The sequence below is a fragment of the Takifugu rubripes genome, chromosome 7 (genome assembly GCF_901000725.2).
Source record: "Takifugu rubripes chromosome 7, fTakRub1.2, whole genome shotgun sequence".
In the NCBI taxonomy this organism is placed as follows: domain Eukaryota; kingdom Metazoa; phylum Chordata; class Actinopteri; order Tetraodontiformes; family Tetraodontidae; genus Takifugu; species Takifugu rubripes.
Genome location: NC_042291.1, coordinates 13,195,073 through 13,208,328, shown reverse-complemented (window position 1 = coordinate 13,208,328; position 13,256 = coordinate 13,195,073). Strand labels below are relative to the sequence as shown.

Here is a 13,256-nt window from a genome sequence, read left to right as displayed (position 1 = left end):
GGAGGAATGCCAGGCACCCCTGAACGGATCTGCACGGCCACTTCAGACGAAAAACGTTGAGCGATCCTGTTGATGTACTGTAAACACTGTGGAGGAACTAATCCCAATCCAGCACGAAACCGTTGCTGTTTGAACGCTTGCACTGGAAAGGATTCTCGGAGAGTTCGTGACTGTCATCACTTTAGTTGGGGCAACAGTCCCACTTGGCGTTGTTCAGAAGGCCTGGTTATACTGCAGCCTTAATTTCCTGGTTGATAAAGGCAGGCACATACATACTCGGTGAGCTCCAGTTCTCTGAGATTTAAACTTAAAACCTTTATGGACCTTAAACCTGTGTGTGTGAGGGTGCTCAGAGCTTCAATATGCCATCCAGCCTCTGACGTACAGAATAGCTTTTTTAACTGCATTTATATTCTAACTGACTGACTTATAACACTTCACATGTCTCCAAGGTACTCGGTGTGTTTGTTGTTTTATTTACTTTGGAGGATGGACAACACCATTTACAGATTATGCAAATGTAGCTTAGATCTTTTTGGTTTTTTTTGCTGAACTGATGGGAAATAGTTACATATCCAGGCTGTAATCTCAAGTAAGTGACACCAACCCAAGACCTTATTTTAAAGAGGACAAAGCTGCTCTCCATTATAAGGAGCTGTAAATAGAAATGTATTTGAACATAGTATTTACACTATTATATTGTACAGAATTGTATTTATATTGTATCTCAAACTGTTTTACTTGGTACATAATGTTCTAGAATAGAACATTTAAAATCAGCGTACTGTGTCGACTCTTTATCTGATTTGAGGTGACCTTTTTTAGTATTGTTGTTTATTGTTGGGTTTTTTTGGACTATGTTTTAGATGTTACAAGTTCTCCAACAGTATGTTGACACACAAGCAGGATTTAATTGCATTTCAATAGGTTTTGTGTTTTGCTGTTGCGCTCATATGGTTATCTCTGCCTGGAGATGGATCATATTTATATCATGTATCGAGGAAAACATCTATCTGGTAAAATGAAGCTGCAAACACGACTCAGTCGCGGGCGATTCTTCACAACATGTCTCCGATGAGATGCCAGCACTGATATTTGCCCCATGTTTCAGAGCTAAAATTTCACACTTCACTGCCAGATTTATGGTCCCTTTGACACCCCCCTCCCCCCCAGCTCTGACTGATGTACAACACCAACATGTGAACCTGCATAATTGATGACATAACCTGGGGTTAATAATCTATCAAAAGGGCTGTTTTGTGAACTATCAGCTGGCCGAAGATGTCCCGAACGTCTCAGCTGTCCAATTTTGAGGATATCAGATTAACCTAATTAAAATATCCCTGTGGGATCACCTGGTGTCACTTGTGTCAAATTACAGAACTAGAGACCATGTCAGCTGTGGATGGTTTTCATTTGACACATCTAGGCTACTATTGTCCTGGACCATGAGGCGCTTCATGAATTATCCAGTTCCAGTGCCAAATGTCAGTGTTACAATAGCTGTAAAGCAATTTTATACTCGTTGGAATGGCGGTCAGTCTTCTATTGATTTAAATGAAGTTTTGGGCTTTGCGATAAATTAGATATAACACAGTTAATGTGACTTATATTTAATATTAGAACTTGAAAAGACAAAAGTAACTGAATTGTTCACTGTAGTATATAATTTTTTTTTTTTTTTAAATCTGCAAATTGGACCGAGCCGTGTCTGCAAAAGCCACACTCCAGAGGTTTAAACCTCTTTTTCTTCTGTATTAATATGAGCTGTTGTTTTGTATGTTTTTATTTCACTTTTAAACCAGTGGACTTGCAGGGTTTTCATTAAGGAGTCAGATGCTAAATAAAATAAACAGTCTATGACATTGCATTTTCCCTGCTTTTAGGGATCAAGTCATAATAAAGTTCAGGCCGATCGGTTTGTCGCGTCTGGATCTGGGTGGAGTTTCAGTATCTGTGTCGCCCAAATCTCCCGTAACACACTAACAGGTGTCCTCCTCCACCTCCTCCTCCTCCTTCGGACCCACATCACCGGGGGACAGCTGGTGCGCACGCCGCAGTCTTTCCAACAACTCACCCGAACGCGTTCCTCCACTTCAGCCGAACTCCGACAGCTCCCGGCTTTTGTTCCAACATACAGGGGAAAAGGGCAACCCCAAAACTTGTCAATGATGCATTCGGCGCAAAAAGACACCACATATACCAAGATCTTTGTCGGGGGTCTTCCTTACCACACGACCGATTCCAGTCTGAGGAAATATTTCGAGGTCTTCGGGGACATCGAGGAGGCGGTTGTCATCACCGATCGCCAGACGGGAAAATCCAGAGGTTATGGATTTGTAAGTAGCAACATGTTCCGTTCCGATTCGGCATTTTAGGTCCCCGGGCACACGTGCACCATTCTGGGCTGAAGTCGACCTATACAAGTGTCTAATTTGTAGTTTCCTGCGACAATTTGTCGCTCTTGGTGGATCCAGAAAGACATTTGAACTACCGGATCAACCCAACGGGACCATTTAAAAAAAAAAAAAAAAAAAGATCCGTGAAATACAAATAAAAGTGTGTCATTTGTGGTGAAATGTACTTTCCAAACCGCAACAGGCAGATTAATGTGATGTTTCCTAAAGGTGACCATGGCAGACCGGGCCTCGGCTGACCGGGCATGCAAAGACCCCAATCCCATAATAGATGGCAGGAAAGCCAATGTGAACCTGGCCTACCTGGGGGCCAAGCCAAGGGTCATCCAGCCAGGTAACAGAGTGTGTGCCTCAACAGAGAATTACAGAAGTATTAATAAAAAGCCAAGATGATCTAGAACCTCCTTCCGTTGCAGGGTTTGCCTTTGGCATGCCTCAGATCCACCCGGCCTTCATCCAGAGACCTTATGGGTATGTTGACCTGCAGAAATGTCTCGCAGCACTCTTTCCCAATGTCATTTGTTCCATATGGTTGTAAACATGTCATTCTGCCAATTGCCACCACCTGTTAAATCCTGAATGAGGACATGTGAGTGTTGACGTGTGCTCATCTGCTTGGCGTTGACTGTGACGGAAGTGAACATTTGTCCCCAGACAAAATTCACAGGACTTGACTTCATGTTGTCTGTCTCTCTCTGATCCGACAGGGGCGATAACGGTTAAAATAGCTGAGGAAGGGACATGATGGTTTGAGGAATAGCTGAGTCTGCGTTGGGCAGAGCACTAAAGTCTTACCTGTTTACTCTGACATTCACAGGCCGAAATGGTGACTAGATGCATGGAAGTCTTTTGTATTTTTTTTTGTTGTTGTTTTTAGTTTTCATTAGTACTTAGACTTGTGTGTGCCTTGTTTTCAGTATGATGTGGTGTTCAGCTTAACTGTGTGCTCATTTCTACTTGCAGTGGGGAAGGTTGGGGGGGTGCAGGAGGTGTTCTTTTGTGCAGACTTTGTGAGTTTTGACAGGGAGCTGTAACTGTGCGGTGTTGATGATTTTTTTTTTCCTCCCTCCCCCTTAAACGATTGGTGTTCTCTGCTTCAGAGTGTGGTTCATTTTTTTCCCTCCTCGCCCGGTTTCCTGTTAACATCGAGTTGATCGTGTTTTGTTGCCAGAGGGGGGGTTGATGATCACTCAAAGTGTGTTGATTTCAAAATCCCCTGCAACAAAACAGCCACTGGCTTGCATGTGGAAGTTCTTTTCCTTCCCTTACTCATGATGCTATGTTTTAATTTAAAAGGAAAAAGGAGAAACAAACTGTATTAACCAGTGCTTTCAGCCGTAGCTTACGCCGACCGGCAGACGTTTCTGTGTTGCCTCTGAAACACGGATGCTGCTTTTCAACGTAACGTGTGAAAATGCGATGAAATTAAACGCAAACTATGTTGACTGACCCCTTTACCTTTGCTAGACAAGCTGCAGTTTCATAAAGCAAAGATTCAAGGCTCGTAAACTTGTGCAAAATGAATGTAGGCCATGAACTAACTACATGTGTGATCACTTTCCTTAACCCATAAAGTCTTTTTCGTGTATGCACTGACTGGACTGTTGGAGCCGGAGATCTTAGCCGGGCTCTTAGGCAGCAGCTGTTGGCTACAGTGATCTCCACGGCCTCTCAAATTCAGATGGAAAAAGGGAGTCACTCAGTAGCACCGTTAATAATGTATGGCACAGACGGGGCCGCTCGGCTGTGGACAACAGGTGGGCCGAGCCATGTGCCCGTGGAGCCTTCTGGTTATGTGCTGCAGATTACGCATGTGTCCCCGTGGTTTACAAAGCACCTTTATATAGCTCCTTGCTCACAGCGCCAAAAAATGCCCAACCTCCTGCTCCCTTTCAGTGTGCCCGAAGTCATCTGACTTTAACGAAAGGAGGTCACGTCCCGATCAAACCGTACAAGCGTTTTTGCCCCCCCCCCCCCACACACTTTTTGTTATTTTTCTCATGAAGCTAGCTCTTATTTTAGTAGCTCACACAAACTCTGGGAAGTGACAGTAGAGCAGGCGGCCATCACAGTTGACAAGTACCCCCGCCATGTGTTACTGAAGGAGAAGATCAGCGTGTCCTTGGAGATGACAAGGGGAGCAAAAATAGCAGGCTTGCAGCCCCCCTTGTCAGTCAAGTTGTTGCGTGTGTGTTGTTGTGTGAGGGGTGTGCTTCTGTAAAGGGGGAGGGCTCAGTTGGACAGATATAACCTTTTCACACCTGCTCCTCTGTATTTTTGCTTTAACCCAAGTTTAAAAGTGGGGCCAAATTTACCCAGATACCCAGGCTGGTGTACACAGAAGACTGCTTTTCCACTGGACATCACCTGAGCTTTGACCAGTTGGTTAAACGTAGACCTGTCTTTAACACAAATGAAGAGGGCCCCCTCATAACCCAGAGACACTTGTCTTCGTAACAAGGTGCTGTGTGGTCAATGGAAAACCTCGGCCGCTCCGTTGTTATTCCTCTCCTGAATTTGTTTGTTTTTAGGTTTTATTAACCTGCCTGTACGTGTGGCATTGGTGTGACACGTGGTTCTTTTCTTGCGGTGTCGTTTGATAAGCTCGCATTTTGTCCCGTACGGTTTTCAGAGAAACGCCGGGTGCCGAGCTGGGCTGTCTTCACCCAATGCCTTACTGTGTTTCAGATTCAGGTGCTTTTTTTTTTTATTTTACATTTAAAAGCTGTGCTTGTGTTTCTTTGTTGATTTGCTGCTTCCTTTTTAACTTTTCGTTTCTACGTGGGGGAGGGGTTCAGTGGTAAATGAATGGATTTGCAGTGATTTGATGACTGAATTTAAGAATTTGTGGCGCCTGCTTTTGTGGTTTCACCGTTGCAAGTGTGACCCAACGCGGCACAATATTGACCCCTTGTGTGTCTTTACCCTACAGAGTCCCCGCCCATTATATCTACCCCCAGGCTTTTGTCCAGCCCAGTGTAGTGATCCCACATGTGCAGCCCTCTGCCACCTCTGCAACGGCTGCCGCTGCCACTTCTCCATACCTCGACTACACCGGGGCTGCGTACGCCCAGTACTCCGCAGCCGCCACGGCCGCCGCCGCGGCCGCCGCCTATGAGCAGTACCCTTACGCAGCCTCGCCGGCACCAACGAGCTACATGACGACAGCGGGATACGGCTACACCATGCAGCAGCCGCTTGCAACAGCTGCCACCCCAGGAGCCGCGGCAGCTGCCGCCGCCTTCAGCCAGTATCAACCACAGCAGCTCCAGACAGATCGCATGCAGTAAAACTTTGAATAAAGCCTCAAAGGAGAAAAGTACGCAAGGCCGCCTCCTCCCACATCAACGGCGATGTTACAGGGGGAGAGCGTCGGGCTGTACGATGGGTGTCACCTCCCGGTTTTTTAATGTAGCACCCTCTCTTCCAAAAAGCCTGAAAATAACCAAAATGTTGACAAATGAGGAATTGTTGTATGTTGCTCAAGTGAGATTGGTATTTTGTCACTATTGAATATATATTCATATTTAATATTTATTAAGCAGACGCATATTTAACGTCAGGAGAAATAGACCTCACTGGCCTCGTGCTAGTTTCATAGATTTACTCTGTTGAGTAAAACAAGGAAAAAAACATCTCCTAAGTGCATTTCTGTCTTATGATCAGGTTTCTTCCCCAGCTTTTTGAAATAAACCACAAACCTTCCATGAACAGCATGTTATCATGCAGTTTTCAGGCCTGTAAAGCTATGCAGATGTATTTGTCAGTGTTTCATTGGGATTCTTCTTTTTTTTTTTTTATTGTTTGGAGTGAAATAGGCACCCTTAAGTAGTTCGGATTTGGATTTTCTTTATGTCACATAAGACAAAATGCTGAGTATCTGGTGGAATCTGGTAAAAGCACTCGGTTTTCCACCACATGTGAGTCCACAAAAGGGAAGAAGCATAGTTGAATGTGAATCCTTTATGTTGACAAAATGTTTCATACTGTGCCTTTTAAATTATAATATTTATGTATTTATTTTTCATTACAATAATAAACCCATTATTTTATTCATTTCTCGTATTAAGCTGAAACGTGTCCACATATGCTGCTGGGTAACCATCAAGACCACTGTGTGTGAAGAACAAAAATAGCAATAAATCAAATCCTTTTCTGCCTCCTGTAGCATTAAGGTTTCAAATAGATTTCTAATCCTTTGTTTTTATACCTGATAGCCTTGATAACAGAGTTTGAGAACCTTTTACATTTGATGTCGTTAGATGTGAAATGCTTTCTAATGCAAGGTCGTCACCATTTCACCTTGCATTTTTTAATGCATGATTCAAAATAATGCAGATGTTTACTATGTGAAATAAAATGAAATTAACCTATTTCCCTTATTTGTCGTACTTGAGCTGCTCGTCATAAGAGGTTAGAGTGTAGAATCATGCAAACCAAATATATTTTCTGTTCATTGCAATAAATATGACACTACTTATACAAAGCCGAGGTTGGAAGGCTTAATTATTTTAGTAAAATAACTTTGAAAACGTAATTATTTATATAAAAACATTTATTGTTTTTTTGAAAGAAATTCCAAAGAAGGGGTTGAAAATTATTCCAAACAGGTGAAAACCTTCATTGAACATGTAGAATCCTGGATTGCTAAAACAGTTCAAATATTTACACATACAGTATATGAATATTTTATAAAAGTGATATATAATTCAAACGTTACATTCACGATATCTAGGGTAAGCTGTCACTGTATATCACAATACTGACTGCAGTTTGTTATTGTGTAGCCTTCTGACATGAACTGGTTCCTAATAAAGTCCGAATAATATTTTGACTTCAAGCTCATCAAACCGGTTTGACGTGCTGCATTCATGGACCATCCGAAATATGAAACTTAGGATTCAATTTCAAACAAACTTCTCAAAAATCACATCACACCTGCAAAAGACGGTCCGGAGCCTTAGAAAACATATATTGTGTCACCGTATGTATGTGTCGTACGTAATTTTGATACCTTATATCTGCATTACATGACGACTTTTTTTTTACGATTTTCTATTTTTTTAAATAAATTTCGTTTATTCCAATCATAAACTCATGCGGCAACAAAGAGCTCTAATATTCTCTTTATTATGATCGTTTTCATGTTACTGTGATCAACTTTTCAACATTATTTTTGTCTCTTTGATTGTTGGATTTCCTGTTTATATGAACGCATCATTCTCGGTCAGCGACGTTCTCGTTAAAGGAAATCTGTTATAAAACCCGAAGTAAAAGGATTCTGCAAAAACAAAGGAAATACGGAACGATCGGGGACATACTTTGTGTTTCTGTGCAACGTGAGTACTTTTGATATAACAATCTTGACGTTGTTGTATCGAGCTGGTCATATGTCGAGTAATTTTTTGGGGTTTAAAAAACGTACGGCTGTGATTGGGACACCACGACAATGTCATACCTCGATTGTTCTGGCATACAGAATTAAGGCAAGAAGCTCCTTTTATTTCATTTAAAGAGTTAAGCGTAGACTGTATTTTAATTCTGTTGTTTAAAAAAAAAGAAAAAAAGAAAAGTATTTCGGGGCCTATATACTGTTTAAGATAGATGCATGTTAACTGCTTATAAAATGCGTTGTCAAATAAGAAACCTTAAAATAAACGTTCTGATTGCTTCGCCTCAAACAATAGTATACTGAATATTTTGATTCAATTGTTGTTTAATCAAGTTGTTGGTCTCCGTTTGTCTATTGACACCTACCGGAAGTTAGCATCGTCACGTGATACTCTTATTTCGCCGCATCGTCACGAGCTGTGCAGTTCGACCTGTCGATATCGAAACTATCTTGATCGATTATTGGGACACGCGGTTTGAATATTCACCTTTTAATATCTGCTGCAGTCATCCAACACTTTGGTCGGCCTGCGCTCGCACGTCAAACATGGCCGCCGACAAGTCTCCCTACGCTGCTCTCGACGGGGGACCTTCTCCTCTTTCGCTCCCCGGACAATCGGCATTTCCTGTCGCATTTGACATGAACGGGCCAGGCTCCAACATGTTCGGAGGCCCCGCTCCTGGAGGTTTCCCTGCTCCCGGGGGCGTCCCGTTCCCCCCACCGACAGCTTTTGGTCTCGGTGGCCCTGGAGCTTTTGGTCCCGGTGCCCCTGGAGCTTTTGGTCCCGGTGGCCCTGGAGCTTTTGGTCCCGGTGGTCCTGAAGCTTTTGGTCCCGGTGGCCCTGGAGCTTTTGGTCCCGGTGCCCCTGGAGCTTTTGGTCCCGGTGGCCCTGGAGCTTTTGGTCCCGGTGCCCCTGGAGCTTTTGGTCCCGGTGGTCCTGAAGCTTTTGGTCCCGGTGCCCCTGGAGCTTTTGGAGCCATGAACCCGCAAGGTGGCCCTGGATATGGACCCAAAGCATCTTCACCGTATTTTGCCCCCGGCCAGAGTTCCAGCGGAGACTACAATGGTTGGTATAGATAACAGATGCAGGTGTGTGCATTTATTTCCTCCGTAACTTAACTTCATATTTGTCATTTTTGGGGCCTATTTTGGGGCAGATGATGTTTACCACAGTGAGGAAGATCCACCCCCCTTTCATGAGAATCAGGACTTTGATTTTGGATTTGATAACAAGAGCATAAGAAGAGCGTTTATTCGTAAGGTAAGAACCTTGTGTACTGTAAGAAAACCTATAGTGACATAATGAAGTGATGGTTGAATTTAAGCAATTTTAAGTAGTTTGTAAAATGGTAAAAAATAAATAAATCCAGAATCGTGCTATTTTTTTTTCTAGAATTCTTTTTGCCCACAACTGACACATACAAAGGCAGCAAAATTTGATTGTGAATCGATTACAAACCAAAATAATCCTCTCTTACAGGTGTTCTTGGTGCTGACTACTCAGCTACTGGTGACGTTTGCCTTTGTGGCTGTTTTTACCTTTGTGAAAGAAGTCAAGGAATTTGTCATGGTGAACACCTGGACCTACTTTTTGTCCTACGCCATATTTTTTGTTTCCGTGTGCGCCATCAGCTGCTGTGGTAATCTCCGACGGACGCATCCGTGGAACTTGGTTGCACTGGTAAGCCTTTTGCAATTACCTTTTTCATACTGATGCAGGAAGAGGAAGTGTCGTTATTTAATCAATGGAAACTATGGCTGTCTTAAATCACACACTCATTCCCTCGTCACTACTCATTACATAGGGAGGTGATTTCAGTGATTAGCTGAAATTCTCCTTTTGGATGCTTTGTGCTGTGTCACGTAGTAAATACGTACCAGATTGACTCCAGCACCAGTCGAATATTTTTTTTTTTTTCCCTGATTAATAAATATAAGACACTGGTCACTTGTATGTTGATGTACTATTATGTAATTAATAATTTACCTCATTATTAATAAGTAGCATCATGTCTAGCTTGTCACATGCAAATGCAAAGGATGATGGGATGGATAAAACTTGATTAAGGAGCATCAGTTGCATACTACTGTCCACAGTGCATTATGGGATACATTGTGCCCACTATACAGGTAAGAAGAGTGTTGCTGCAGTTGCTGATGCATTTGGTTTTTCTTCCTTTTAGTCGATCCTGACCCTCAGTATGTCGTACATGGTGGGGATGGTCGCCAGCTTCCATGACACTGACTCGGTGGTGATGGCAGTGGGCATCACGGCCATTGTTTGCTTTGCCGTGGTCCTCTTCTCTTTGCAGGTTTGTCTAAGTTGCATTGTGTGTATTTGTGTATACTTCCTGGATCAGCACATGTCTGATGTGATGCTGTGTCTCCCTCCTCCAGACCAAGTATGACTTCACCTCCTGTTCCGGCGTGCTGTTCGTCTGTCTGATGGTCTTGCTCATCTTTGGCCTTCTCTGCATCTTCATCCGTAACCGGATTCTGCACATTGTGTACGGTGGCCTGGGAGCTTTACTCTTCACCTGCGTAAGTCCATTAAAGCTCCTCTCAGCTCAGGAGTATATGGTGACATTAACCATCAGAATTTAGCCTTTCATCACCGTATCATTTCCTTTTACTATGAGATGTATTCCCCACAAACGGTTGATTTTGGAGTGAAACGTAATTAATATTTGACTCTCTGTTTAACAGTTCTTAGCGGTGGACACACAGCTGCTGCTAGGCAACAAGCAACTGGCCCTGAGTCCTGAGGAGTACGTCTTTGCTGCTCTGAACCTGTACACAGACATCATAAACATCTTTCTCTACATTCTTGCTATTATTGGAAAAGCAAAGGGGAACTGAGAAACGCAACCAGCGGCAAGTCAGAATCACGTGTAGTTAGATCCCCACAATCTTGCTTTTTGCCTTGTAGTGTGCACTAAAGAGAGAATTCAATCTTTTCTTTCTTCATTCTGTGTTGTTATTTTTAATGAACATACAAGTAAACAATCTTTACTGTAGGCCTGGGATTTATTTAACCTTTCTGAAGTATGTAAACTGATCCATGGAACTGTAGTTTAGACTGTTAGGCTTCTCTGCTGTACAAAATGACTGCATTGTAAATACTACATTCCATGCCTTTAACTGTCCAGAGTGGTTTCATCTGCACTTGCTTAACCTTTTGGAGATAAAATATATAAAATTAAATTTGGGTTTCGGTTGTGATTTTATTTTTATTTCACTTGAAGTAAAACTGAAAAAGTGGTTATCAGCTAAACTGGCACAAAATGCCAACTTTTACATTTTTACACGAGTAAGCAGTGTCAGAGCAGGACGAGGCCAGAAAAATAGATATTTGGGACGTCTCGAGACTCAAATAGTCAGATTTGAGGCCAAATCAAAGGCCTCAATTATCAGAGGATTTTACAGGCTTGAATTGTTGAGAGCAAACCATCGTCCGCAAACATCACCATGGAGACCCTGCACCCACGATCAGCAGAGTTGGAAGACCTGCGAGAAACTTTAACAACAGTTGAGGACGATAAAGAAAAGCCTTGTACTTGAAATTACAAACGTGTCTGGTTACCTCCACCAATGGAGGTCACGTGACAGCCGAGCTTGGTTTTGTTGTTAGTCACTCGGTTATAGATAAATTCTAATGAAATTTGTAGGAAATGATAATAGGCTATGGAATGGATGATCAGTTTTTTGGAGGAGCAACTTTGTCTTTGGTCTTCTTTGGTCAAAGCCTTTGATCATAAAGCATACTGTGTAATTTACAAGTGCCACTAATACTGCTACAATTTACAATTTTGAGTGGGACGACCGTGAAACTGCAACGGAATGGAGCTGGAAGAATCCATCGAAACCTTGCTGTCCCAAAGTGAGCAAGTTGCTGAGGAAAATGACCGCCTGAAGAAGGTTCTGTGCAGCGTCATGCAGGAAAACCAAGAGCTGAGAGGCAGAGTGCGGCGCTCCAAGAACGACCGGATGTACAGTTTCATCCATGACACGAAGGACCAGTTACGAGGTGGTGTAGTTCGGCCTCCCGCCGTTAGATGGCAGCCATACTGCAGTTTAAAGGGGCTCAAGTACAGAAACGTTCAGATCATTGATCATAATATGCTGGAATTGATTTAAAAAGTAGCAACTGAGTTTGGCGTTCAACGCTGATGCATTAATAGACAGTAAAATCTTATTTTTGTGACTCCAGGAATTTAGATTTTTTTGCAAATTGACAACTTTTACTAATTTTGAATCCACCTTTGTTGTTTTTGAGCCATGGCATTAATTTTGTTTTTCCATTTAACCCTTCTAAGAGTACATGAGCTTCCTACAACACATGTAATATAAAAAGGGGTAGTGAAAAGCAACATGAAAACAATGTATTTTAATGCATAAAAAAGATTGTTTCATTGTTTCATCACCAGAAGTAAAACAGCCCAACCAGCTGCAGAGCACCTGTGACGAGACTCAGTTCCAAAAAGATTTAGGAGAGGCCAGACAAAGGACCTCGTCCCCCATCAACTTCAAGTCCTTTGTTCAAAACTCAATGGCGGTGGATGGAACTGAGTTCCAGAACTGCCCCCGTGGCCCTCTCCCTGATCTTAAAGGTTAGCTTTGAGACCAGTCCACACGTTTCAGCTTAATACGAGAAATGAATAAATGTTTTCATTGAATAATTCCATGAGCAGATCCGGAGAGGCTACTTGGAGAGATCATTTATCAGCTGGACAGGAGAATTCTGTCTCACATCTTCCAGGGTCAAAGACGATTTTATGGCTTCAACCTGCTCAATATTCAAGACAAAATCATAGAGGTCAGACTCAAAACTGCTCATTTTCTAAAGTCATGATTAATAAGTCATCTATTCCTATTATCATTATGTTGATCTGAGCAAAACTCACAACGGAACGGGTGTAAAATTATTTTCTTTCTCTCCTGGAGGTGAGCACCCACCCCCTGACAGGGAGGGTGGATGAGGGCTATCGCTTCTATCTCGTTCAGAGGTATAAAGACCTCATGGAGGTCTTGGAAAAGCTTGGCTACAAAGCCACTCTTCACCCAACTTTATCGGAGTTCATCGTGAACACCTTCGGGATCCTGTTGAAGAGGCCGGACAATGGCTCCAGCCGGGTGGATGATTACAATGACCCCGAGCTCCTGAGGCAGTGGATTACTTCAGCTGCGCCCCCACAGCTGGAGAAGGAAGTGCAGATTTTCCTCAACTGCCTCTGCCACATGGCTAAGAAGGACAAAAAACCACTCATCCTCTGGTAGACGAGAAAGCAGCCGACAAAACTCTAACTGGGATTTAACATTTCAATTTTTTTTAAATTATTTGTCCGTGCAAACATCACATCTTAATCTGTGAACGAAATAAAAGTGCTACGATGCCTCATCGCTGTGGACCTAACCTGAGTGACTCACTATTTGGGATTAGTGATGCA

The 13,256-nt window shown here is 42.8% G+C and overlaps 3 protein-coding genes across 5 annotated transcripts; all 3 read left to right on the top strand.

Moving 5' to 3' along the window:
* The first annotated feature begins 1,515 nt into the window (after positions 1-1,515).
* rbm24b (RNA binding motif protein 24b) lies at positions 1,516-6,793 on the top strand. The gene is made up of 5 exons (XM_011605711.2): positions 1,516-1,536; positions 2,043-2,339; positions 2,628-2,751; positions 2,834-2,888; positions 5,350-6,793. Exons 1-5 carry the CDS (start codon positions 1,531-1,533, stop codon positions 5,705-5,707), a joined length of 840 nt encoding a protein of 279 aa, XP_011604013.1. The 5' UTR covers positions 1,516-1,530; the 3' UTR covers positions 5,708-6,793.
* An 807-nt stretch (positions 6,794-7,600) lies between these two features.
* Positions 7,601-11,018, top strand: LOC101079440 (protein lifeguard 1-like). Of its 2 annotated transcripts, none has more exons than XM_003966182.3 (7): positions 7,601-7,756; positions 8,316-8,875; positions 8,967-9,070; positions 9,290-9,490; positions 9,993-10,121; positions 10,207-10,350; positions 10,516-11,018. In XM_003966182.3, exons 2-7 carry the CDS (start codon positions 8,356-8,358, stop codon positions 10,666-10,668), a joined length of 1,251 nt encoding a protein of 416 aa, XP_003966231.2. In that variant the 5' UTR covers positions 7,601-7,756; positions 8,316-8,355; the 3' UTR covers positions 10,669-11,018. The 2 variants fall into 2 exon arrangements, with proteins under 2 accessions (XP_003966231.2, XP_011604015.2); XM_011605713.2 differs by having other exon boundaries at positions 7,627-7,903.
* A 170-nt stretch (positions 11,019-11,188) lies between these two features.
* Positions 11,189-13,194, top strand: LOC105416716 (speriolin-like protein). Of its 2 annotated transcripts, none has more exons than XM_029838801.1 (4): positions 11,189-11,836; positions 12,240-12,419; positions 12,501-12,625; positions 12,754-13,194. In XM_029838801.1, exons 1-4 carry the CDS (start codon positions 11,650-11,652, stop codon positions 13,084-13,086), a joined length of 825 nt encoding a protein of 274 aa, XP_029694661.1. In that variant the 5' UTR covers positions 11,189-11,649; the 3' UTR covers positions 13,087-13,194. The 2 variants fall into 2 exon arrangements, with proteins under 2 accessions (XP_029694661.1, XP_029694660.1); XM_029838800.1 differs by having other exon boundaries at positions 11,195-11,836; positions 12,237-12,419; positions 12,754-13,191.
* The last annotated feature ends 62 nt before the right edge of the window (positions 13,195-13,256 follow it).

Bases quoted from the DNA above. Each gene is read 5' to 3' on its own strand.
- LOC101079440 (XM_003966182.3), top strand. From the start codon at position 8,356: ATGGCCGCCGACAAGTCTCCCTACGCTGCTCTCGACGGGGGACCTTCT. The intron at 9,071-9,289 runs GTAAGAACCTTG...CCTCTCTTACAG, and splicing joins GAAGAGCGTTTATTCGTAAG to GTGTTCTTGGTGCTGACTAC. The intron at 9,491-9,992 runs GTAAGCCTTTTG...TCTTCCTTTTAG, and splicing joins CGTGGAACTTGGTTGCACTG to TCGATCCTGACCCTCAGTAT.
- LOC105416716 (XM_029838800.1), top strand. From the start codon at position 11,650: ATGGAGCTGGAAGAATCCATCGAAACCTTGCTGTCCCAAAGTGAGCAA. The intron at 12,420-12,500 runs GTTAGCTTTGAG...TTCCATGAGCAG, and splicing joins CCCTCTCCCTGATCTTAAAG to ATCCGGAGAGGCTACTTGGA. The intron at 12,626-12,753 runs GTCAGACTCAAA...TCTCTCCTGGAG, and splicing joins TTCAAGACAAAATCATAGAG to GTGAGCACCCACCCCCTGAC.
- rbm24b (XM_011605711.2), top strand. The intron at 2,340-2,627 runs GTAAGTAGCAAC...TGTTTCCTAAAG, and splicing joins AATCCAGAGGTTATGGATTT to GTGACCATGGCAGACCGGGC. The intron at 2,752-2,833 runs GTAACAGAGTGT...CTTCCGTTGCAG, and splicing joins GCCAAGGGTCATCCAGCCAG to GGTTTGCCTTTGGCATGCCT.